This window comes from Acomys russatus, chromosome 8, assembly GCF_903995435.1.
Source record: "Acomys russatus chromosome 8, mAcoRus1.1, whole genome shotgun sequence".
Taxonomy (NCBI): Eukaryota; Metazoa; Chordata; class Mammalia; order Rodentia; family Muridae; genus Acomys; species Acomys russatus.
In genome coordinates, this window is record NC_067144.1 from 68,790,244 (window position 1) to 68,815,420 (window position 25,177).

Below are 25,177 nucleotides of genomic sequence, written 5' to 3' on the forward strand. Positions count from 1 at the left end.
GGCCTGTGGTGGCCACAGGTTTCAGAAGGAAAGGAGGAGGCTTGTAGTACCTCGACGGCTGCTTTCCAACCAAGGGGCAAATGGCACAGCTAGCAGGTGTTACACAACAGGTTATGTAACCGCGTAGGGGGTGGGGGAAGCCAACTCCACTGGAGGGCTGAGATTCAACAGAGGGAAACCACTGGCTGCTCGAAGCGTGTCCCAGCCCAGCAGCGCTGCCACTGGAGCTCGCTGGAAGTGCATTCCCTAACTCCCAGCTCACTCCAGGTGTGCCGCAGCCCGCTGCACTGCAGACTGAGCTCCGGGTGACACATGAATGCAGGTGAGAGAAGCACTGACGACATTTCTGGGCCTTTTCTTCCTAAATCAGGGGCCAAAGCATTAAACATAAACATAACAAGCCACTAAAACTTAAAAGAGTGATACACACTCAGAGTTAAGCTGGCAGGAATGTAAGCATGGCTTTCTGCTGTGCTTCGGGGGATCAGGGTTTCCTTATACATGCCAAGCTCATGCCTCCATCTCCGGGGCACTGGCATTGCAGGCAGGCATCACCACAGCCTGTTTAAGGCAAACAATTCTGTACATTCCCAACAGGCCCAGCTTGGTTTTGTTGAGGGTTGTGTTGTAAGAAAACTGGTGGCTGCCAGAACAATGGAATAAATCTTGTGCTTCTAGATACCATGTCTAGAAGAGAGAGAGAGAGAGAAAAAAGCCCGCTACATCTCTGATTCAGTGAGCTGCCTCTTTCATATAGACTTATGATGGAATAACAGTACCTCAGTGACAAGCTTGGTTCACTTGGCACAGTGAATAATAGTGTTGTTGTATATTGTAGTAACTTAAAAAAAACAACCCTATTTTTGTGTGTTCTGGCTACCTTGTGGGGTCTAGGGCTGGAACTCAGGTTGTCAGGCACTGACACACGTGCCTTCACCATCGTGCTGGTCCAGAATTCTTCTAGAAGGCTGAGTGACACTCCACTTCGTGTATTCATCACAATACCCTTTGTCTCCCTGACCTCTGATAAGACTTAATGTCTTGGCTTTTATGAACAGTGCTGCCAGGAACATGGAAATGTGGACAGCTCTTCAAAATCTAGTTTCCATGGTGGCCCAGGCCTGTAATCCCAGCACTCAGGAAGGTGAGGCAGGGCAGCCTGGTATAGTGTGACTTTAAATAAAGAAGTAAATGGTTTCCGGTAGTGTTGGCTAGAGCAGGAGCAACTCAAGATGGTGCCTACCTTGTTCTTCATCTGGCCCAAAGGCTTCTGGTTTTCACCACCGAGTGTGCTGCATGCTTTCAACATCCTGAAAGCATCTTCTTTTTTCTTTTCTTTTCTTTTTCTTTCTTTTTTTTTTCTTTTTTTGTTTTTTCCAGACAAAGTTTCTCTGTGTAGCCTTGGCTGTCCTGGACTCGCTTTGTAGACCAGGCTGGCCTCGAACTCACAGCAGTTCCCCTGCCTCTGCCTCCCCGAGTGCTGGGATTAAAGGCGTGTGCCACTATGCTCAGCCTCTGTGCTGCTTCAAGAATACTGGCACCCATGAGAAATACTGTGCCAATGATACATGGTAGAGAACTACTGTGCATCTACTGCAGAAAGCCCTCCAACACTGAGTTGTGTTGTGTTATTAAGTAAAATACTGCTATGATTTAACATATTTTCTGAGTACGTCAAATAATGGAACTTGAATACTTGTGATCTGCTTTTATTTACCTTAAAATGCACAAGCAACTATACAAAGATAGTTGTCCCAAAAAGCTTGCTTTCTGCTTGAGGACATTAGACATCTGTGTGGATGTTTTACTACTACACGTTGAAGTCTGATATGACTACCACATGGTTGTCCATCTTGTCCTTTAGTTCTGCCAGTGTTTCCATTTTGGTGTTCTGAGGTGATTTACACCTGTTGTATCTTTCCAGTATACCGACATCTTTATCAGTAAATCATACCTTTGTCTCTTGTGAGTTTCTGACCTAAGATCTGTTTTGCTGATGTAAATAGAGGCACCCCTGCACTATTTAGGGTATTGTTTCCTGTCCTTTTAGGTTACTTGTGTCCTTAAATCCAAACTGAGCTTCTTATAGAGAGCATATGATTTGGCTCTTTATTTTTAAATCCATTCAGCTATTATATGTCTTTTGATTGATGAATTTAAACCTTTAGATTTAAAATAATCATGGATAGGGAAGGTTTGCTGTTGTATTTTTTTTAAGATTTTATTTATTTTATGTATGTAAGTGCTCTATCTGCATGTACAACTGCTGGTCAGAAGAAGCCATTGGAGGGTAGAGATGGTTGTGAGCCACCATGTGGTTGCTGGGAACTGAACTCAGGACCTCTGGAAGAGCAGACAGTACTCTTAACCTCTGAGCCATCTCTCCAGCCCTGCTGTTGTATTTTTATTAACTGATTTAAAATTTTTTTCATAGTTCTCTATGGATTTTTCTTCTTTTGCTTTGTTTGTTTGTTTGTTTGTTTGTTTGTTGTTTTTTTGAGACAGGGTGTCTCTGTGTAGCCTTGGCTGTCCTGCGTCAGGGTTAGGGTTAAGGTTAGGGTTGTTAGGGTTAGGGTTAGGGCTGGCCTTGAACTTACAGCAATCTGCCTACCTCTGCCTCCCAAGTGCTGGGTTTAAAGGCATGCGCCACTATGCCCAGCATTCTCTTTGCTTTTGTATTTATATACTGTGGGTTATTTATCTCTCTTTTAACCTCCCTCAGAATCCTCTATGAAAAGTAAAGGTGTTAAGAAGAGAAAGGATGCTCTGCCAGTCTAATGGATGTGTGTCACTGGCTTCCCAATTTAAATGAAGTCTTCTTATTTAGAAACAGGACAAGGAAGCCGATCTCTGTGGGTTTGAAGCCAGCCAAGGGGACATAGCAAGACCTTGTCTCAAAAAACATACAAACACCGGGAGGCAGAGGCAGGTGGATCACTGTGAGTTTGAGGCCAGCCTGGTTTACAAAGTGAGTCCGGGACAACCAAGGCTAAACAGAGAAACCGTGTCTTGAAAAAATAACACACACACACACACACACACACACACACACACACACAAACAACCAAATAAATCAGAGCAAGAGATTTTTTTATTTCCTCGTAGATATAAATCAAGTCTGCTCCTGACATACTTCAAAACATGCCTCATGTCCAGTGTATCTGCGCACACTGCTCTGTGTGGCTCTGTGTGCTGTGCTAACCACAGACATAATCATCAAACGCTCTCCAGACTGGAAGGAAGAGCAGCTGCATCGGATTTTCAGTGCTCTGGGTCTAATGCCCCTTCTCATACAGATAAAATTTCGCATAATCTGTTTCTTCAAGTTTATGTGAGGATCGAATTCCATTCAAGAGAGAGCAGAACAACAATGCAGAGTAGTAACACAAAAAGGTGAGCACTGGAACCAGCTAACATGGATTAAAGGAAATAACGGCAACTCAACCAGGAACTAGAAAACTTACACTCCACCAGCAAACAAATAAAAATGTCCTCCATCGGGACAATGTCTGCCTCACACACACAATGACCTGTATTTGATCACTAGCAAGTGAATAATTAAAGACGTGGAAATTCAAAATGAAGCTGACTTTCCAGCTCTCAGACTGGTAAAGAGACAGGAATTAAGAGGGGAGATTGAAAATGCACACAAATACGCTAAAGGACAATTTAGAGGAAACTATCCAGCATCATATGTACTTTTAGCAGCTTGCATTTCACAGTGTAGAAGAATATACACAATTCAGAGAAAACATGTAGCTCTGCCTAACACTGAACAATTAAACCAGCCACATGTCCAACAATAGGTGTCACACACTGACTTGTGCTATAAATGCAGCCTTACTTAGGAATAAGGTATCTGAAGATGCAATTAGTTAAGGAGAGGTCATATATGGTATTTAATGACTGGTATCCTTACAAGCAGCAGAGAGAACACATAGGACTAGAGTCAGAGACCTATGGAAAAGAAATTCACTACTATGGAGTGATAGGGACACAAGCCAAGGGATAACTAGAACCACAAACTCTGGAAGAATGAGGAAGGACTCTGTGGGGGGTAGTCACCCCACTGACATAACATGAGAGAATGCATCTGTGTTCTTAGAAACCATCTCATAGGCCAAGCGGTGGTGGCACATGCCTTTAATCCCAGCACTAGGGAGGCAGAGGCAGGCGAATCTCCTCTGTGAGTTCTAGGCCAGCCTGGTCTACAGAGCGAGTTCCAGGACAGTGAAAGCTACACAGAGAAATCCTGTCTTGAAAAACAAACAAAACAAAATAATACTGCAACATGCACATACTGGAGATGGGAGCAAGGCCTTCAATCTACTCCTTTCTATCTTTTGGTTTTTAAACTATGTGAATATAGTTCTTTTCAGAAAATAACCATAAGTAAAGTAGCACTCCATTTGTTTTCTTACAACTTAGCTACATGGATATAATTTTTTCACTTTAAAACTACAATAAAAGAACACTATATTGTTTATTATAAAATTTACATAGAAAGAAATGTAAGAAATTACCTAGTCTGACAGATAAAATAGTGAGTCCCACCTATACCCACACCTTGTTTTCCAGACCCTGTGAGTTTGTTAGGGCATGTGCAAAGGGATATTAGAGTTGAAAACGGTTGCTAATCAGATGGCTTTAAACAGTGCTCCTTGGAGTATTCATGTGGGCCCATGTTTGTAGGAAGTATGAGAGGTGGTGCTGCGGAGATAGCTCCATCTATACAGTGCCTGCCACACAATTGAGGGCCTGACTTTGATCCCAAGAGTCCATGTGAAAATGCCAGACGTGGTGGTGTACCCTTGTAATCCCAGTTTTGGAGAGGTAAAGACAAGGAGATGTCTGGGTTCTCTGGCCAGCCACTCTAGTCTAGGTGGTAAGCTCCAGGCCAATGAAAACCCTACCTCAAAGGAGGCGGATGGCATTTCTAAGAATGACACTCAAGCCGGGTAATGATGGCACATGCCTTGAATCCCAGCACTCGGGAGGCAGAGGCACAGATGGATCTTTCTGAGTTTGAAGCCAGCTTGGTCTACAAAGAGAGTTCTAGGATAGCCAAGGCTACACACAGAAACCCTGTCTTACGGACAAGGAGTCCGTGCACGAGGACAGCTGACTCTAGCTTAGTGACGTCAGACGTCTGCCCTTCAGAACAATGAGGGAAAAGGTTCATGTTGTGCAAACCACCATGTGTGTGTGAGCTTTTCTTTTCTTTTTTTGGGGGGAGGGTCGGGGGTTCAAAATAGGGTTCTCTGTGTAGTCCTGGCTGTCCTGGAACTCACTCTGTAGACCAGGCTGGCCTTGAACTCACAGAGATTTGCCTGCCTCTGCCTCTCAAGTGCTAGAATTAAAAGCATTTGTCACAAGTCGGCGTGGGGGTGCACGCCTTTAATCCCAGCACTCGGGGAGTCAGCTCACTTCTACCACATGGGTCCCAGGGCAAACTCAGTTTGCCAGGCTTAGTGGCAAGTGCCTTTAGAAGCTGAACCATCTCACATATGGAGTGCACGGTTATTTCTTAGGACAAGAGTAGGAAACTCAAACACCAAATTACTTTACCATCTTAAAGAGAAAAAAACTGAAACCCAAGAAAATTAGAAAAAGAAGAAGTCACTAGTTGACCACAGCATGCCCTTTCCATTCTAAAACATGCACATAAAGACTTAAGATAAACCACTTTCCTCCCAGCACTTGGGAGGCAGATAAGCTACTTTCTCCTCAGATGCAGTTGTTACAGCCAAGACTCCTGGCACCTCAACGTATGCTCCTGTCTTTTAAAAAAGTGTATTAACAACATTTCTCATCTTTAGAAATAGGCAAGGCGCTGCTCTAGATTCTACAAGAACCACTTTGTCACCCTGCCAAACCGGTCAGACTTGTCTCCCGCAGTAAAGCTCAGCGTAGCTCTCTCATTTCAGACTCACTCTGGGCTTTGTTTGTTTTTGGTTTTTTGTTTTGTTTTTGAGTTTTTTGTTTGTTTGGTTTTGGTTTTTTGAGACAGGGTTTCTCTGTGTAGCCTTGGCTGTCCTGGACTCACTTTGTAGACAAGGTTGGCCTAGAACTCACAACAATCCACCTGCCTCTGCCTCCTGAGTGCTGGGATGAAAGGCATGCACCACCACCCTTGGCTCATTCTGGGTTTTAATTCTCACAAAAATAAAAAAATAAAGAATTTCCCCCAAAATAAAAAGCTGCCCATCATTCTGTTCCATGAAAAGTTAATGGAGCACAGTAATTGTCAAGTTAAAAAGATCACTCACTACTGGTGTGACTTAAGGTGGAGGAGCCCTGTGCTACAATCCAGCAGATCAACGGAAAGATCACGGAAGAAACTAGAAGGAGAAAGAGAATCTCAACCAGGTGGCATGGAAAGAAACATTATTTTGGTTTATATAAGAAAGTTGACACACCCTAAAGACAAGATAACAGCACGGCTTCTTGTCAGATCTAGACCCTTGGGAGTTAATTTACTCAGACCTATTATTCAAAATAAGAGTAATTGCAGGGAGATGGTAGCACACACCTTTAATCCTAGCAACTCTTCTCTGGAAAAGCAAACAAAAGACCTCTGTCCAAATGAGCAATTTCTTGTGCAAGTCCACATACCAAGTCAACATCTTATTGCAGAAACCATCCTTCTCATGCACTGGCCAGTTAGACACGGGCTATCTCAGTCCACTGCCCAGGCTTGTGATTTGTGATCCCCTGTTCAGTACATCTAGTTCAAATATTCAAGAACAGACAAGCAATGATCATTGCCCCCTCTCTACTTTATGTACCATCTGGGATGCTTTCACAAGCAAGTGAAGCAAGCGTATCTAAAAGTGGCTTAATACTTGGTGATCTCCTGAAAGCATCCACCAAAGGGCTGGCTTTGCCTTAGCTAATTAGCGGGCTGTAAAGAAGGCATCTTTCAGCTGCAGCATCCATCACGTCTGTAAGAGGGTCACCCTGGTGCAGGAGGAGAAGCCAGTGTAAGTCCTCATTTTGCTTTTCTTCGTTTTAGAACAAGAACATTTCCCGGAAGCTTCCAAGCGTCTCCTTCTGTCTTGAGGGCCAGATAGGTGGGTCACGAGCTCGCAGCTGAGCTGGCGTCAGAGCAGGGTCAGTGCGGAGGGTTTAGATGACAAGATCCTCAGTCACAGAGAGGAGGGCAACAACGGAACAAAGTCTGCCAGTGTGGAGTAAGCGGAAAGGGACGCTGGACTGGCGAGCAACAGGGAAGAGCCTTTCTACTTCAAATGTCTGTGGGAAGTGTGCATGAGTTAAAACAGAAGGCCGCACTATGGCCTTCTTAGAGACACTAAAAACTTAACTATGGTATCTCCACAATGAAACCCATTCTTTCCTCAAACTTGTTCTACCGATGCCTTCTCAACCCCTAATTACTAACAACCCTTTCTACCGTGCCAACACTCTGGAGTCATGGCGGAGTCCTTTCCTCCTGAACCCAACCGCCTAATCACCAGTCAGTCCTGTTCCTAGTCCTTTAAAGTACACCTAGGCTACAGCCCAGGAGCTGTTGAGATGACTGACCTTCCCTCTTGGTACATAACCAGCCACATTCCAGTCTCCAGGGACATGGAGAGCATCCAGAAGCAGCCTTAGCATGGGACTGGCTGGCCTCAAGATAGGCAGTGGCAAGGGACAAACGTCATGCAGCTCTGTGGATGACGGGTGGAACAAGAAACCAGCCAGACATGGCTGAAGAAGAGAGATGGGAGCAGCACAGATGGCGTGTGAGGCTGCGGCTGGCACTCTGGTTTGTAGGCACATGAGAACAGCTGCTGTGGGTATCCCCATAAAAGACATCTGGGAACGTGGCACAGGATAGTTTCCAATAGAGATGGCGGGGCTTACATCAGAAGAATCAAACTGGCCACATTCTGTGCTTCTTCATAGGCTAGGGTCTCTGGGCAATAGGAGGATAACTTCAAACAGTTACAACAAGGATAATGCTCTGAAAATGCCAAAACTATTGTATTTCTTTACACCATATTCTCTGGTACCTTTCCACTTCCAAGTTTAATTTGTGTTCCAAAAAAGGAATGCTCACCCCCAGAACAAAGAAGCAGCCTCACTGGATGCTGAACATGATTCTCGTATCTGGGCCTATGAGGGACACTGCTAATTCAAACCACCACACCCTATCTTTTACTGAGCAAAGATTTTCTAAATTCCTTTAGGATCCAAAATACACAGTTAGTTTTCTCAGAAATGTCATGGAATTTTACAGTGGGGCTGGGGTATTGCTCAGAGGAGTAAACAACACTTGAAATGTGCGAAATTCAGCAGTGAGAAGCATAAAAAGGAAAAGAAAAGGAAAGAGAAAGCGAATCTTACTATAAAGCAGGGCTATCAAGTAGTCAGGGTGAAAAGAGCTACAAAATAGAGAGAAATCAGAGTGCGGCGTAAAGCAATGGCTCTTTAAGGGCAGCCGTGCAGTAGCAGCCGCCGCCACCGGAACCTTGTCAGGAATGCGCACACAGTGTGGCCTCCGACTCCTGGGCTGCTCAGTCAGAGCGTAGTGATGGCTGAGTCCCTACTGTGTACTCTAACACAGGTAAACTTGAGGTCCTCTGCACAGAAAACGTGAGACACTGTACAGAAGAGTGCTGCAGAGGAAACATGGCCAGAACCGTGTGGCTCCTCCCTTCCCCTCTCTTGGAGTTTGGGAGCAAGAGCTGCAAAAAGAGAAGCCCTTGAAATCTTGGGGGGCACTCGGTCTGTTCACAGGAGAGGTGGGAAAGAGCAAAGTTCTGGGAGCAGCTCTGTATGGAAACATTTCAGCATCATAACTGGTGACAGCGACAAGTCAGGAGGGTGTAGGAAGGTGTGAGGAACATCACCTGGCCTATGTCTACCACCCTGGCCTTTTTGAGGGGCCTTGTGAGACTATGAAGATGCTTTGTTGCCTGGTAGAAGGCTGGGGCACAGCAAGGAGGAGGGGCCTGGGGATGGGAGGCAAATGGTCAGAACCTCAGGTGACAGAAGCAGGACAGTTCCACTGTTGCCAACCGGGCTACAGATGAAAGCTGGGCCAGCTGACTGTGACAGCACCACACGCCTAGGACATGATTTCCCTTTGGGGCCTGGCCTCAGACAGGACAGCAGTGGGAAAGGGGAGGGCAGCAGGCAGCTGGGAGACACAGAACTGCCCACAATTTGAGGACAGCAGTTGGGAGAAGGTGCTGATCTTACCAACTCCAGTAACAGGAAGATCTAACCACCAACACATAGAAGACACATTCCTGAAGAGGTTGCTACTTAGCCTGGGTCCTGAAAACCCTAAAAAGCCAGGCTTGACCAGGCTCACCCAGCTATCTTCAATAGGCCATTTAAACAAGTAACAATAAAATACAAAACATAGAAAACAACAAACAAACAAACAAAAACCCACAAGCTGGGCATAGTGGCACACACCTTTAATCCCAGCACTCAGGGGACAGAGGCACGTGAATCTCTATGAGGCCAGCCTGGTCTACAAAGAAAGCTCCAAGACTGCCAGGGCTATGTAGACTGATCCTGTTTCAAAAGACAAACAACACATTTAAGACAAAGGTTAGAAAAAGTGTTTGAGGTTCTTGCTATGAACTGTTTCTACCTCCCTGTAGACACTTGCTAGGACAAGACAGACTGTGAGGATCTTTTTAAGGGACAGATCAGGAGTTGCCTAGGGCTGGGAAAGAGAGAACAGATTAATCATGATGCAACTTGCTGAACTGATGAAGATGATTTTGTTTTATTTGATTTTTCAAGACAAGGTTTCTCTATATAGCCTTTGCTGTCCTGGAACTCACTCTCTAGACCAGGCTGGCCTCAAACTCATAGAGATCTACCGGCCTCTGCCTCCTGAGTTCTAGGACTAACGGTGTGTGCCACCAACACCTGGTTGAGCTGGTGAACATGTTTTAAAAGTACCATTTCAGTAGAGCACAGCCTTTTGAATTTACCACCCCCCTCCAAAAAAGCCCAACAACAATAAAACCAAAACCTACACTTACAACCACGAATTTTATGACAGATAAATTATATGTTAACAAACTTCTCATGCATGAATAATTTTCTGGGGGTGGAGACACATACACACTGCACACCTGTATGATGTATATATAATGTACACACACACACAATCCAGCCGCAAGATCTGGATCAAAGGCATGTTGTCTTCCACTTCAAGATCCAGATCAATTTAACCCCAGCACTCGGGAGGCAGAGATAGGTGGATCACTGTGAGGTCAAGGCCAGCCTGGTCGACAAAGCTAGTCCAGGACAGCCACAGCTACACAGAGAAACCCTGTCTCAAAAAACTAAAACAAAACAAAACAAAAAACAACAAATGAACAAACAAAAAAGATCTAGATTAATACACATACACACATTTACATAAAACACATGATATATTCATATATTATATTACATATTATATAATTAATATATATTAACTATTGTTATATATTAATATGATAAATCAACAACTTCCTTCTCTACAAACAGGAAGCAGTCATCACCATGTGCTTTCGTATTAAGACTCCTTTAGTGACTGTCCTCTCAATTATTAAGAGTTGCTTTGACTATATGTAATGGAAATCTGGTTACACCTGTTCAATCAAATTGATTTTCTTTTTTTTCTTCCTTCCTTCCTTCCTTCTTTTCTTTCTTTTCCAAGACAGGGGTTCTCTGTGTAGCCCTGGCTGTTCTAGACTGGCTTTGTAGACCACGTTGGCCTTGATATCACAGAAGCCCGCCCACCTCTGCCTCCCAGAGTGCTGGGCTTACAGGCGTGCACCACCATGCCCAGCTAATTGATCTTTCTTTTGAAGCAGTGTCAAAAAGACAACTTTCGTGTTGGTGACTGAACTCAGGCCTCTTGCTAAGTAAGCACTCCACCACTGAGACCCATCATGGCAGCAGAGTCGTCCTACAACAGAGGCTCTGACAATATTAGATTTGTAGTTTGCTTCCTACGAGTCTAGTGACTGTTGGTCAAGTGAAGTCTAGAACACTAAATGGAAAATTCCAGAAATAACAACCCTTAAGTGTTAAAGTGTATGCCTCATTCTGCGGGACAGGGGCATGACTCATTCCTTTGTCAGCTCATGTGTGTTGTATCTGTGGCATTAGTCACTTAGTAGCTGCCATGGCTAACAGATCCACTGTCAGGTCTCCCAGTGAATGTTTGCAATTTACTGTTAACTGCAAAAACAGTGAGACTGGAAACCTGGGTGTGCTGAGAAGAAGGCACAGACTGTGTTGGGGTATGGCTCTGCATAGAGGCTAAGGATGTGTGAGGCTGGAGTTTGGGCCCAAGCACTGGAGAGGAAAAAGTAAACAGGAGAAACCACGAAGTGATTCTTAGTCAAAAAGAATAAAGTAGTAGACATTCTGAAAAAAGGAGAAACCTTATTCACATATCATTTATTATAATCTAGTTTTCTAATTTATTGTAATTGTTAACCTCTTTCTGTGCCGAATTTATAAGTTAAATCTTATTATATGTATGTATAGGGGGAAAACAGCATGTAAGGGGTTGGTATTACCCATAACCTCAAGTATCCATCCACTGAGGAGCTTGGAGTATAGCCCTCATGGATGAGAGGGGACCACTGTACTTGAAAAAGCATGTGCCTGATTAATCTTGAGGCAATATGACGATACCAAACAGAAAGTATTAGCTACTTTTCTGTTGCTGTGATAAAACACCAGGACCAAAGGCAACTTAGAGAATTTATCTTAGCTTGTGGTTCTAGAGGGAAAGGGTTCGTGAGGATAGGAAGGCTTGGCAGCAAGCAGCAGGCCGAAGTACAGACAGAACTAGCACCAGGGCGAGGCTATACAACCTCAAAGGCCCTCCCCCAACCCCAATGAGCCTGCACACCTACATCTCCACCAACAGTGCCATTTAAACTGAGGATTTAAACGTCTGACTCTACTGTGGTACATTTCTCATCCAAAATACCTTGTTTCTCTTTATGTCCTGTCTCACCCTGACCAGCAGTTTTGAGATAATTCGTAAAATCGTCACTGAGGAGACTTTGAAAGCACTAGTCCCAGGATTTATGCTGTTATCAGTCTCATCTTAACGACTGCCCCATTAGGCTGCAAGTCCAAGATGTGCACTTTAGCCGACATCTCTCTTCCCTGGCTGGCCATACCTGACACCACTGTTCTATTTTTTTTTTTTTCTACCTGTTTGACTGCTTTTCCCCCTTGAGACAGAGTCTTACTCTGGGGTCAAGGCCAGCCTGGAACTCACAATGCTCCTGCCTCAGCCTCTTGAGTGCTGGATTACAAATGAGCACGACCATGCCCATCCTTACTTTATTTTTAGCTTGCACATTGACTAACACCATGAATTTACTTTTCTTTTGTTGTGTAGCCACTTGCACTTAGCACGGTGTCCTGCAGGCTGACTGCACTGTCTAGTATTGCAGTACTTTTTTTCCCCTATGACTGAGCAGCATTCTAGGTGAGGGGGTAAGGAGAGGGAGATCTCTACCAGAAGGTCTTTATCCCTTTAGTCATCCCCTGATGGACATGCAGGTTATTTTACTACTTAGGCTACTGTGCATCGAACCTGGGAGCACAGATGTATTTCCAAGAGAAACTAAGCTAATTTTCATGGTGACATACCAGCAGAGATTGCTGGGCCATATGGAAATTCTGCAAAACTTTAATGCTGTTTTCTATTCTCATTCCCATCAACAATCTAGGAACGTTTTCCTTTCCTACAGGTGCAATAACATTTAATGGTTGGCCCTTTGAGGACAGCCATCCTAACAGGTGTGAGGGGACTGTTCACTGTGGGCCGATTTGCATTCCTTGGTGATTAGTGATCGTACAATGTCTATTTTCACAAGTCTTCCATTTGGTTCTTTAAAAAAAAGTGTGTGTGTGCGTGTAGGGGGTGGGGCACATAGGCCAGGGCATGTGTGTGAGGGTTATGACAACTTGCATTCTATTCTATGAGGTCCTCAGGCTACACTGCAAGCAGCTCTACCCGCTGAGCCATCTCTCTGGCCTGCCACCTGTACTCTGATGTACACTAACGTTTGTGAATCTCTGCTCTAGAGAGACCACTTAAACCATAAACACAAAGTTACATAACTGGCTCCTAATACTGATGTGGCAGTTCACAAAGGAAATTATACCCCGAAAGGAGATGGCGGACGCGGTATCACTATAGAGCCAGACTCAGCACTGACCTGGGGCTCAGGCCAGTGTGCAAATGTCTCTTCTAGGTGGTGATTTTAGATAATTTACACACAAGAAATGTACATTCTAAATTAACCTTCTGTTCACTCCTAAATCCACTCTCCTTAGTAAACAGCAACTGTCTCCCTCACCCTGCAGACCCACAGGATGTTAGAGTGAGGCTCTAGTTTCTTATCTCTGCCTTTCTCCTAGTAACTGTTTCAGGCCAGGACCTAACTTATCATGTCTCCCCAAAGCCTTCTCTGCCTCCAGCCACACCCCATCTCCTTTGTACCCACACATGCAGATATGGAGTGACCATCCTCTCACCCCAATCACGCTGTCTCTGCTAAATGCTTTACTTCTCTGTCAGCAAGAAACTCCCTTTGAGCACTTGTGACAGAATCTGCCTTATGCTTGCTCACTATATCAAAGTGTACTTTTCATGTGTGATGACTAAGGTCTGTTGACCTGAGTTCTAACCCGACAACCACGCACAGGTAGAAGAGACAGACTCCACAAAGCCGTCCTGTGTCCTCCATACCCAAGGTGTGGCATGTGTGCGCCCACAGACATGCAGCCCATTTCCAGTCATAGCTGTTGGTAGCTTCCTTTTGTCATTTCAGTTTGCCCTGAGAGCTTCTTATCTATCTTACAGCTAAGATACAAATACAGAGTCAAGTTTGAATTTAGTGCAGCCTAAGTTCCTATGGTGACTCTGATGAGCAGCCAGGCTGACACCTGCTCCACTCAGGTTCCTTTGACTAACAGGGGCTCCTGATGACCTGAAACCAGGCTGGGACTTCCAAACAGAGAGCTCATCACGTGTTTCATTGCCAAGATGCCTAACTCTCAGTTTATTTGTAAGCTGCTAATTCAGGGGTGTTTACTGTTGGAGGTTGGCCTGATGTGTTTTAATGCTAATTACTGCTTGTTGTCTCTATGTCCCACCTGTGCCCTACCTAAGAACCTAACCTGTTTGACCAATAAAAGGCCATCACACCTGGGCAGGGCAAATGGGAGAGGCGTGGCTAAGGTTCCCAGGCTTTGAGAAGAGAGAGAATCCTGAGATGAGAGAAGGAAAGGAGGAAGAAGGCTATGCCATGGGTGGAGAAGCACATGGCGGGCATGGATAGAGATCTGGCCCAGATGATGATAATTAGCAAGTATTTGGGATTATGGATTGGAGGTCGCTTGATAGAAATTATTAGAAGCAGATGGCATAAGAAGTAGTATAGGGGATTAATATCTGCCCTGCCTCAGGTTAACTCTGACTATTTTAAAATATAACAGTGTCTGTGTCTTGATTGATTGCTAGCAGGTTAGAAAATACCACGGTAATAATAATTATAGGCCTAATAATAAACATTATTAGGCCATACTGATAAATTAACCACAAGTTTACTCCTGCTTAACAATGTAAATTCATTTTGTTGTGTCCATCCCGTCCCATCCTGTGACACCCCCTCCCCCTGCCCCACCCATAGCTAACTTTCAAAAAATGTCTCAGATACTTCAAGCTTCTCTGGTTTAATGTTAGAATTTATGCTTATTTAAAAAAAATTTTTTTTAACGTTTTTCGAGATAGGGTTTCTCTCGTGTTATGTTGGCTGTCCTGGACTCACTTTGTAGACCAGGCTGGCCTCGAACTCACAGGGATCTGCCAGTCTCTGCCTACATGTTTATTTTTTTTTAACACTTATTTTAAATGTATGCAGGTAGAATTAATGTCACTTTTGACTATCTAATTTGTGCTCTAGTTCTAAGTGTGTGTGTTCCTTAGCACTAGAAGATAACAGTATCCTTGTACATTTCATTTTTGGAGTTCTGCTTAGTTCTGACTTGGTCCTATAATTAATTCATATAAAGAAGACCCTGACTAAGGACACCAGGGCAAAGACCTTGGTGACAATCCCCACAAAAACTATTGATGACTGAGAATGCTGCTATAAAAGGGAAGTGTTTTGGGTCACAGAAGAAAAGTATTTTAGGTAAAGAAAAAGGTGAAATAAAAGGAGAAGTGGAAGAATAGTTTTCAAAAAAGAAAGGAAAATCTGGAAATGCAAGTGTGAATCTCTGGTCTACTGCGTTTGTCACCTCTTACCCAACAGAGAACTTTAAAGGCCACTCTCAAAACACACGAAAACCTGCAGGTCAGCCCAGGCGCAGGCCTGTAACCCAGGGAGCCTAAAGGAGGAAAATCATTACATGAAGCCGTTTGGGCTACAGCGGGTGTCACAAGGCTGGACTGGGTAAATCAGAAGGATAGCACCTGCCTAGCACGTGCCTGGCCCTCAGATCAACCCCAGTACCACGAAACCACCTCTCCGTCATTCCTGAGGAAACCAGTGTTCTCCGGATGGACCACCCCTATTCTGACAGTCAGACACAAGGCACAGTCCAGCATGCGACAGTCTGGGCGGGAGCCCAAACTGCTTTAGGATTCTGCTGGTTTCCTGGAGATGGTGCGTCTCAGTGGAAGCAGCTTGAAGAAGAGCAATCGTTTCAAAATCCCACACCAGAGATCCACACTCCTTCCAAGCCTGGGTCAAAGTAACTGGACTCTGATTAGATCAAGAGTCAGGAAGAACCTCAAGGCCATGCAACCTTGGAATATCCAAGTTGGGATAAATTGGTGGATACAAGAATACAAAAAACATTGAGATAAAATATGCCCTCCCTCAACAGATGTTATATGTCAAAATTACATACGATCAACCCGCCTTAACAAACATATTTTTTGAAAAAGAATTATTTATTATTATTCTATATAGTGTTCTGCCTGTGTGTACACCTGCAAGCCAGAAGAGGGCATCAGACCTCATTACAGATGGTCGTGAGCCACCATGTGGTTGCTGGGAATTGAACTCAGGACCTCTGGAAGAGCAGTCGGTGCTCTTTACCTCTGAGCCATCTCTCCAGCCCCATAAATGTACTTTTATAAGGCTCCAAAGGTCAAGTTCATATTTGGAATTCTTGGACTGAGTTGGACAGAGCTGGTTGCCTGCCCCTGGCCTTTCATTTTTCCCCTACTCCTGGCTCCTAGTCACATTGAGAGAAGGCTATGGCCAGCCCTGCTGGTTACCTCTGGTGATTAGGCCCTGGAAACCATACAAGGCGATTTGGGTAGGGAATGCCAAGATCGTGGGCATTCAGTTAGCGTTTCAGGACAGGAGTTCGCAGCCTGGGTTTGCAGATCAGTGCTAGTGCCCATGTCTGTTGTGTGCAAGGCCCTGGGTCTAACCCCTAGACACCCTGCTCTCATAAAGAAGAGTTGGTAATGTCTATGGACACTTTTGCTTGTCACAAAATGGGACACCTTGGAGCTTGGGGGGGGGGCAAGAGAAGAATGCTTCTTGTACATAGTGAGGAGAGGCCATAGATGTTACTAAACATGCTACAATGTACAGGACAGCCACAACAGATTATCTAGCTAAAAATGTCAACCACGCAAAGGTTACATAACACAAATACTATTACATATATACCTATTAAAATTCTGCAATCCTGTTTTAGGAGGAGAGGTGAGGTTCTAGGTGGGGGCTCCTCTTTGGGCTTCACATGGGACATGCTGTCTGAAGAAGGGTACTAGTCTTCTACCGCTCTGCTGGGGAATCCCTCGTGCAGGTCCTGGGAAGGCTACGGTCCTCCAACCCTATGGAGTGGGAAGGCTAGGCCTGGCATTCCAGGATCCAAACAGGAGAGGACCGCAGCTGTGTTTGAGTGTGTTGGAGAGAGGTAGTCACTGTTTGAGGGAGGCCCTTTGTACCCATGGCGCGCTTTCTCGGCAAGTTTACAAAGACCTGAAACCCAAAGCCTGGCTTTGGCCAAAGGCCCTTTGGCTGGGGTCTGTGCTTATGTAACTCTCCAGTATATAAGCAAGTTATCTGGAGAATACTAGTAAGAACAGCGATCAGAATCACAGCTATGTATACCATCCTCTTTACCTTACACAGACTTATTCAACAACGGTTTTAGTGTAGTTATGAGCGTGACCATTAAGGGGCAGGTTGTGTAGCTGAAGGATGCTAAGACATGCCTGGAGGGCCTCAAGAGGGAATGTGGGCTGTGTGTAGCTCACAGAAGATGCATTGGGGTGCTCCAAACTTGTCTGTTCATCGTACTGGATTTGGGTGGAATTATCATTTCTTCAGTTTGTTAGTACTCTATCGGAGTAATTAGACTCCCCAGGAAAAATCACACAGCAGAGGGGAGCGGGGGTCCGACATAAATCAGTTTGCCCCAATGTGGCTAAACGAGCTTGTCCTCTCGTTTCACTCTGGCCTGGAGTTAGGTTTCAGTATTTTACCATCCCCGGAACTAAATCCGGCTTCCTGAGCGTAGCAGAACATGCAGAGATATGCAAAAGCCCTTAGGAGACTATAGAGATGTCAGTCTTTTGTGGTTCAGAGTTCAATCTTAAGAAGAAACAATTTTCTTTTTTTCATTTTTATTTTTGAGACAGGGTCTCTCTGCATAGCCTTGGCCGTCCTGGGCTCGCTTTGTAGACCAGGCTGGCCTCGAACTCACAGCGATCCGCCTGCCTCTGCCTCCCAAGTGCTGAGATTAGAGGCGTGTGCCACCACACTCAGCAAAAAAACAATTTTCTTTTTAGGTAAGAATCCCATCTCTCTTACTGAAGCCTTTTCTTGGCTCCTGGGATTTTCCCATATATCTTTCTAGACACTTCTGAACAGTCAAGTAAATATATTTTGATGCCTTTTTTTTTTGAAAGCCACAAAATTATTTTTCAAAGCTACAAAAGTGGTTCGTACCTTTTACTCATCCTGTAACAGTTTAGAAATACTTCCTTGAAACACTATGTTTCACCCGTTACACGGAGGTATCACAAATGGCATCATCAGGCATCCCGTCCTCCAGAGCAAGGCACACAGTAATGCCTAAAAGCCACTCGTGGGAGGGTCCAATCCCCAGCACTAGGAAAACAAAAACAAAAGAAATAATGTGGTATGTGCCAAGGACTTAGAAAACTGCAGATAGGGCACGGGCTTTAACAACTCTCTAAACCTCATGAGAAAATAAAGCCGAACTAGAGAACTGGAAATTACGCCTAGCATCCATCTTGGTGCATCCCAACTTTCAGACAGCGACTGAGGCGCGCTGACCTAAGTCACTCACAGCCGGCATTTCCAGGCAGAGCCGCCTCAGACCCCCCCAGGCTCGCCTCGCGGGCCCCGCGTTCCGGGTTTCCGGAGCGACTCCGCCCACGTCGCCTTCAGAAGACAACAGCGGCTTTCCAGCGCCTTCCCCTCTCTGGAACTTTCTTCGCCGCCGCTCTCCAGCTCCAGATGCCGACACTACCTTAGCCTCACCCCCCAGCGTGCCCCGCGGCTGCCAAGCTCCATCAACGGTGGGCGGAGCCCGCGGATGGCGATTGGTTCCGTGCCAAAGTGGGCGTGTCCAGCCGCGGACCTATAAAAACTCCGCGGCGCGGGGGTCCTCGGTTTGCGCCGGCGTTTCTTGCGGTGTGTTCCTGCGTCGTTTGCTTCTTCTCGTCGCCCTCCTCCGGCGAAGCATGGCGATGAAGGCTGTGTGCGTGCTGAAGGGCGACGGTCCGGTGCAGGGCACCATCCACTTCGAGCAGAAGGCAAGGCCCGGGGCGCAGGCCGCGGCGGCGACGCGGCGCACCTGTGAGGCAGCCCGCCACGCCCCCGCCGCGGCCTGAGCCCGCTAGGTGCTGAGTCACAGCGGCCTCGGGTCCGGGCTGGGCACAGGCGAGGGAGGGAGGCAGGCCGGGGCGCCGCGGGGCCTTCCGGGCGGGTCGCTCTCCGCGAACCGGAGCGGCGGGCCCGCCTGGCATCCGCTATCCCACTGGGGCTGCCCAGGGCTCAGAGCTCTGTCTGTGGCCAACCCACCGAGTTTGTGATTAAGACTGTTTGATGCTGGTGGTGACCAACAGGACTAAGGCAGCGGGACGCGTTTGTGGCGTTTTAAAGCAAAGCCCTGGGCTGTTCTGTAACTAGGTCAGGGTCGTGTCGCAAGTGTGAAAAAAAGAGACGGCCTTGGACAGTTGTCCATTGCTTTTTCTTCTCTCGAGCTCCAGAAAGAGTCCTCCTGATTGTGGGTGTTTTCTAGGACAGCGAGTTTCTGAGCACACTTTGAAAAGTATGCAGACATATTTTAGAAAATATTGTCTGTAATACTGCAAAAACACTTGCGTCACGGGGAAGGTATTTGTAGTTAAGATTGAGTGTCCAGAGCCTTACGTTACCATCTTCAGGAAGATTGTGTTGTACTTACCTTAATCCTGAAAGACTATTTGATAAATGTGTGTTACATGAACCCTAAAGTGGTTTATATAAATGTGAGAAGACACCAAGTGAATACAATTCCTTTATGCGAAGGACAACTGACACTGTGAATTTAGTTTTTCTTGGCCGATGTCGGTTTCAGCAGTTTCTTTGGCATTTGAACTCATTTTGCTGTTTTCCTGTCTAAGGTGGTTTTTTTTTGTTTTTGTTTTTTTTGTACTTTTTCTCCTCCCCAAGTAATTGGCTGCAAGAAAGCACTTTTAAAAACCATTCGTGAGCAAAGTGAACACTAGCCGCTGGTCTACCCGTCCAGTTTTTTGTCATCTCCCACCTTCCCAGAGCAGCTTGCAGGATTCTTCTGTGAAGCCCGGAACTTCATATTGCTGGTGCCCTTTGTACCCGATAAAAAGACCCTTGGATAGTTAAGCATTGCAGATTGGCACTTGTAATACCTTGGCTATCAACATTGTTTGAGTTTATCTGTTGCCAACTTTTCAAAATCAGGATTTTCTACCCTAAGCCAGGATTCCTTTCTTCCGTTGAAAAAGTTAGAGACTTAAAAACAACCTAAAAAAAAGTTCTCAGCGTGTGCCACTGCTTGTGATTGCATTTGCATTTTCACTGCTGCTACTGTCTCCCTGGAGCTATACTAATTTGAATTTTGGATGGAACATTACAGCACAGTTAGTATCACCGTTGCTGCCTGGATGTCGGGTCTACTGCCTTGCTTTCTACACTCTATTGTGCTGTTATTGGCCTAGATTTGGATGCCTAATGAGGCTTTCCCCCCATTTGCTCTGGTTAGACCCAATGGATCCCCTCAGGCAGCAGCACATGGCATTTTCTGGCTATTAAATAAAAATGAGAACTGATCAATACCCCTGAGTGTGGAGTGAAGAGCAGGGGGTCTGGGGCAGCCAGTGTGCATTTCTGTTAAGAGTCAAGCCAGACACAGGGCAGCATCCCATCTATTCCCTGGCCTGATATTTCGTAGCCCCTTTTTGTTGTTTTTTTTTTTTCAAATAGGTGTTTTTTAAGTGCTGTTCAGTCCAGGTGCCTGCCCACATGGCAGCTGGCAGCAAGAGAAGATGGGTGGGGAGAGAGGCCTAGGGCTAAGCAGCTGGAGGGTCTGTAGGGTGTGTGCACACCTGGACATGGGTTTACTTTGAGGTTTTTTGTTTTTTGGTTTTTTTTAATTCTTGTGCCTTTTATTGTGAATGGTAAAGGGTGTAAACCAGCAATTTTCCTTTTGTTCAGAAGTGTTTGCACTCAACTTGATGCCTCAATTTTTTTTGTTTTTGTTTTAAATAAAGGCAAGCGGTGAACCAGTTGTGGTGTCAGGACAAATTACAGGATTGACTGAAGGCCAGCATGGGTTCCACGTCCATCAGTTTGGGGATAATACACAAGGTAGGTCTTATGCTGGCTGATGACCATATTTCTGTACCTGGCTGACCAGTAAGATTAACCATTAAAATCCATCAATTTTTCTTTCTAAGATTAAGTTAAAATAACCACTTAGGTCAACCTTGGAAAGTAGCCATTAAAAAAGTACTGTTTAATTCCTTAAGTGTGGGAAGGTGAAGGAGTTGGTCTTTGTTTTTGTTTTTTGTGCTTATGGCTTGAGTTTAAAACACAAAACCAAAAAGTTAAGCTCCTTGTTTATTTTGGGTAGTTCTTTTTTGGTTTTTGGAGACAGGGTTTCTCTGTTTAGCCTTGACTGTGCTGGACTCATTTTGTAGACCAGGCAGGCGATCTGCCTGTCTCTGCCACCCAAGTGCTGGGATTAAAGGTGTGCGCCACCACTGCCCAGTCATTTTGGGTAATCTTTGAGGTGTTTGGAGCTGGGGGTTGAGTGTGGGTGCTTTAGGCCCAGTGTCTTGAGAACAGCCCCATGCCTTGGCATGAGAGGCATAATGGGGCAGAAGTGAAGATAACTGAAGATATAGCAGATGCTTTGAACAAGGGTTATTTTCTCAGTTTGAGATTAGAATCAAGTCAGTGAAAAGCGTTGGGTTGAAAATTGCATTGAGTAATCTTTTGCTATATTGGAGTAATGATCTGAATTTGTTTACCTGAGAGCCTTAATCATGTTGCTAGGGTTTTTTCCTCCCCCAACCCTTCCTCCCCTGTTTTCCTACCCTCTCTACATACCCCAGGTTGACTTGGAATTTGTGGTGTAGCCCAGACCATTCTCTCAGCTTGTCTTCTTCCTCTTTATGTGTGCTGGGTTGCAGGAATGTACCTTCCAAACGTGTGTGTAATGTGCCACAATCTGTCCACATAGTTACTGTGATCAAGTTTGATCCGTTTTTGGTAATATTCCTCCAAGTTGCTTTGCCTCTGGTCTGGTAGCTTTGCTTTGTTCAGCTCCTTCCTGATTCCTGCCCTGTACTTGTTCCCTCCACCTGGGTAGAAGTTGTAAGTATCATAAAGTCCTTCATAAAAGGACTTCTGCATTGTTGTGGTTGTGTTCCTTGTGAGTAGTATCCCTGTGCCTGCCCACATGAGTACCTATAATCCTGGTTACACCCCCTGGAGTTGTGAAGGACAGCAGCCTTGGCCCTTGGGCATAAGGTTCTACTTCGAGGTGGGTGAGTTGCTTGGTGGCACATGCTTTTGAAAAACAAAAATTTTTTATCATGCTCCCCCCCCTCCCAAATTATGCTCCCTTCTTAAAAGCCAAGATCTTTAAATATGGGAGTTTAGAAGAGCCATAGAAGATGACATCTGTTCCACTTACAAGGAAGGAACTAGAGTCAGGCATGATGTGACACTACCATATTCCTATTCCTAGTATTTGGAATGCTAAGGTGGGGGGAATCACAAGTTGCAGGTATCCTGGTCTGTAGTAGTGAGACACTGTCTCAAAACTCAAAAACAAAACAAAAAAGGAAACTTGACAGTCTAGAAAAAGAAGGTAGCTTGAGAGGTAGCTGTATAACCCTGCTATTGATTATAAGCCAAGCCATTGCTTCCTGTTTTTATCACCAGGTCAATGTTTGCTGTGTTAGAAGTTGTAAGAATGGTCATATTGTTACAGACGGGTTTGCTTCATAATCTAACTGCTGGTTTCTGGTGAATAGGGTGTACCAGTGCAGGACCTCATTTTAATCCTCACTCCAAGAAACATGGCGGACCAGCAGATCAAGAGAGGTGAGCGAACAGCCTGCTCCATATGCAGTGGTGGAAAAGGCTTTGTGGAGGCCACCTGTAAGAACGGAGTGATCTCCCTACCTCTGCTTTTGTATTTGTTTTCATCCACACAACTCCCACATCCCCAAGTGCTGGAATGGTTTATTTTGGGTGAAGGTGCTGACAAATGGGGACTCTTAAAGTGATTTGGTTTTGTAGCATTTATTGGAGATGAACTAATACAAGTGCCAAAAGGAACCCATACAGAAAATGTCATGGATAACAGATTTGTCAGTCACTAGCAAAGTAAATCATTGTAGAAGACGACACTAGTGCAGATAATGAGAACCAGTTGATACTCCATTTATATGTGAGTTCTCAGGAAAGTACTAAATTTAAAGAAGGGCTGGCTTGTTTGATTTTAGAATGAGACCCGGGAGCAAAGCCCTGCTAAGAAGTATGCTAACTCAGGAGCTGAATTTATCCTTTGCTACAGTCAGTGTATCCCACACCATGACTGTTCTCAGCACTACCTTCAAACTTGAATGGTGGTGTTCAAGGTTCCCTAGCTAATCTGTTTGGAAATTTGTTTCTAGACCTTTGTCATTGTGGAAAAGCAGTCATATTTGATATGTAACTGTGCACTTTTTGATCTACTCTTATGTATTTTACTTGTATGTTAATTTAGCTCTTGAACTCTGGTAAAGTGAAATACTCATCACTTCTCATTCACCTGATGCTGTTTTAATGTTAGGCATGTTGGAGACCTGGGCAATGTGACTGCCGGAAAGGATGGGGTGGCCAATGTGTCCATTGAAGATCGTGAGATCTCACTCTCAGGAGAGCATTCCATCATTGGCCGCACAATGGTGGTAAGTTTTCATATAAGAACATACATATGATTTCTTTTAACATAGTTACATACCTTTCCGTGACTTTATGGTGGTGAAATTAGTTTCTAAAGAATCACATAAATTGTTAAGAGTTCAGAATGGAAATAAGTTTTTATTGGATGTGATAGTAAAGAATTAATTTGCCTAGGTCAGTTAAGAACACTGTTCTGCTGAGATGCAGTAGAAAGCAGGTTACATTTGATCACACTGGATCTGAGTTGGGGATACAGTATTTAGTTTAAAACAGCCAGATTGTCTTGCCATGATTGCCCCCCCTTACAGTTAAACATTTCGTTGAGTCTAAAATCTGCGATGGATGTCAGTATTCAAGTCTGTAGCTTACATCGCTTGGTTACCATATGAGAGCCGTCTTCCCAAGTTACCCTCGGGGAGCTGAAGTGGTTCATGCAGAACACCAAGAAGTAAAGGATCTTGCCCACCTTGGGCAGCTAACTTTTCAGTAGGCACTTCCTTTCAGTTGACCCTTTATCCTTAGAATTTTCTTCAGCCCTATTGGTGAAGCAGAACAGTCATTCATAAATGTTCTAAAAATAAAATTTAAAATCTTGTTGCTAAATATATTTAGAATTTCCTTTTATTTGTAGGCCTATAGTTCATTGAACATGAGATTTTGATAGAAGGGAAACTTGCAAAATGATTATTATATTTGGGGGGTAGGGGCTAAGATCAGCATGTGCCTGGAACAGTCACTTGGGTCCTTAGTATTTCATTTAGAAACACCAACATTGACCTAGCATTTAAAGGTAATGTGTCTTTGCCACTAGCAAGGAAAAACTTAGTTGTCTGCTTTTAACTGCTAGCATAAATATTAGCTTATTAGTTTACTAATAGCTTTGAGCATTTTCTAATGTAAGTGGTCCTTTTAAGTCTTTGTGGTATTGCTGGGAAGAGGTGCTAATTACTTGACTGCCTAAACCTAAATGTTCTTAATTCTTTCTAAAGGTCCATGAAAAGCAAGATGACTTGGGCAAAGGTGGAAATGATGAAAGTACAAAGACTGGAAATGCTGGAAGCCGCTTGGCTTGTGGTGTGATTGGGATTGCCCAGTAAACAAACATTCCCTGTGTGGTGTGAGTCTCAAACTCATTTGCTATCCTGCTAAACTGTAGGGAAAAAAAAAAAAACCATTAAACTATCTTAACAGTATAACTGTGTGACTCCTTTGATTGCTTAAAGGACTTTTGATGATGCTTGGAAGGTGTGTATAGTTTATAACTCACTGAACAAAAATCTGTTTCTGTGCCTTTCTGTATTTTCCCAGACTTAATTACACATGGGTATTCTCATTCAGGCCTGTGAGTAAACATCTTGTATGGCACTTATTTTGAGTCGGGTGCATACAAATAAAAATTCTGAATTAACTGTATACATTTGAGCATCAACAACAGACTCAGTGATGCTGACTCTCATAGTAACTCCATTTTGAAAGTGTTTTATGTGATATCAAAATGTACACCTGGTCTTGAGGTAGCCCAAATCAAATTTGACCTTAGGAAATTATCTGCCCTTTGATAGCTTCAGAGAAATTACTTAAAGCTCTCCATTTAGATTTAGAGAGTACCCTTGGTTTTAAAATTAAAATATTGTATTAGAATTACATGTCATGATTTAAGAACTTTTTTGTAACTTGTATTTAACCCAATAAAGGCAAAT

General features: G+C 44.5%; 1 protein-coding gene across 2 annotated transcripts; it reads left to right on the top strand.

The window, feature by feature from the left end:
- Positions 1–251: 251 nt before the first annotated feature.
- On the top strand, positions 252–24,673 carry Sod1 (superoxide dismutase 1). Of its 2 annotated transcripts, none has more exons than XM_051150199.1 (5): positions 252–322; positions 20,789–20,885; positions 22,562–22,631; positions 23,365–23,482; positions 24,467–24,673. In XM_051150199.1, exons 1-5 carry the CDS (start codon positions 317–319, stop codon positions 24,572–24,574), a joined length of 399 nt encoding a protein of 132 aa, XP_051006156.1. In that variant the 5' UTR covers positions 252–316; the 3' UTR covers positions 24,575–24,673. The 2 variants fall into 2 exon arrangements, with proteins under 2 accessions (XP_051006156.1, XP_051006155.1); XM_051150198.1 differs by lacking the exon at positions 252–322 and adding an exon at positions 18,725–18,811.
- The last annotated feature ends 504 nt before the right edge of the window (positions 24,674–25,177 follow it).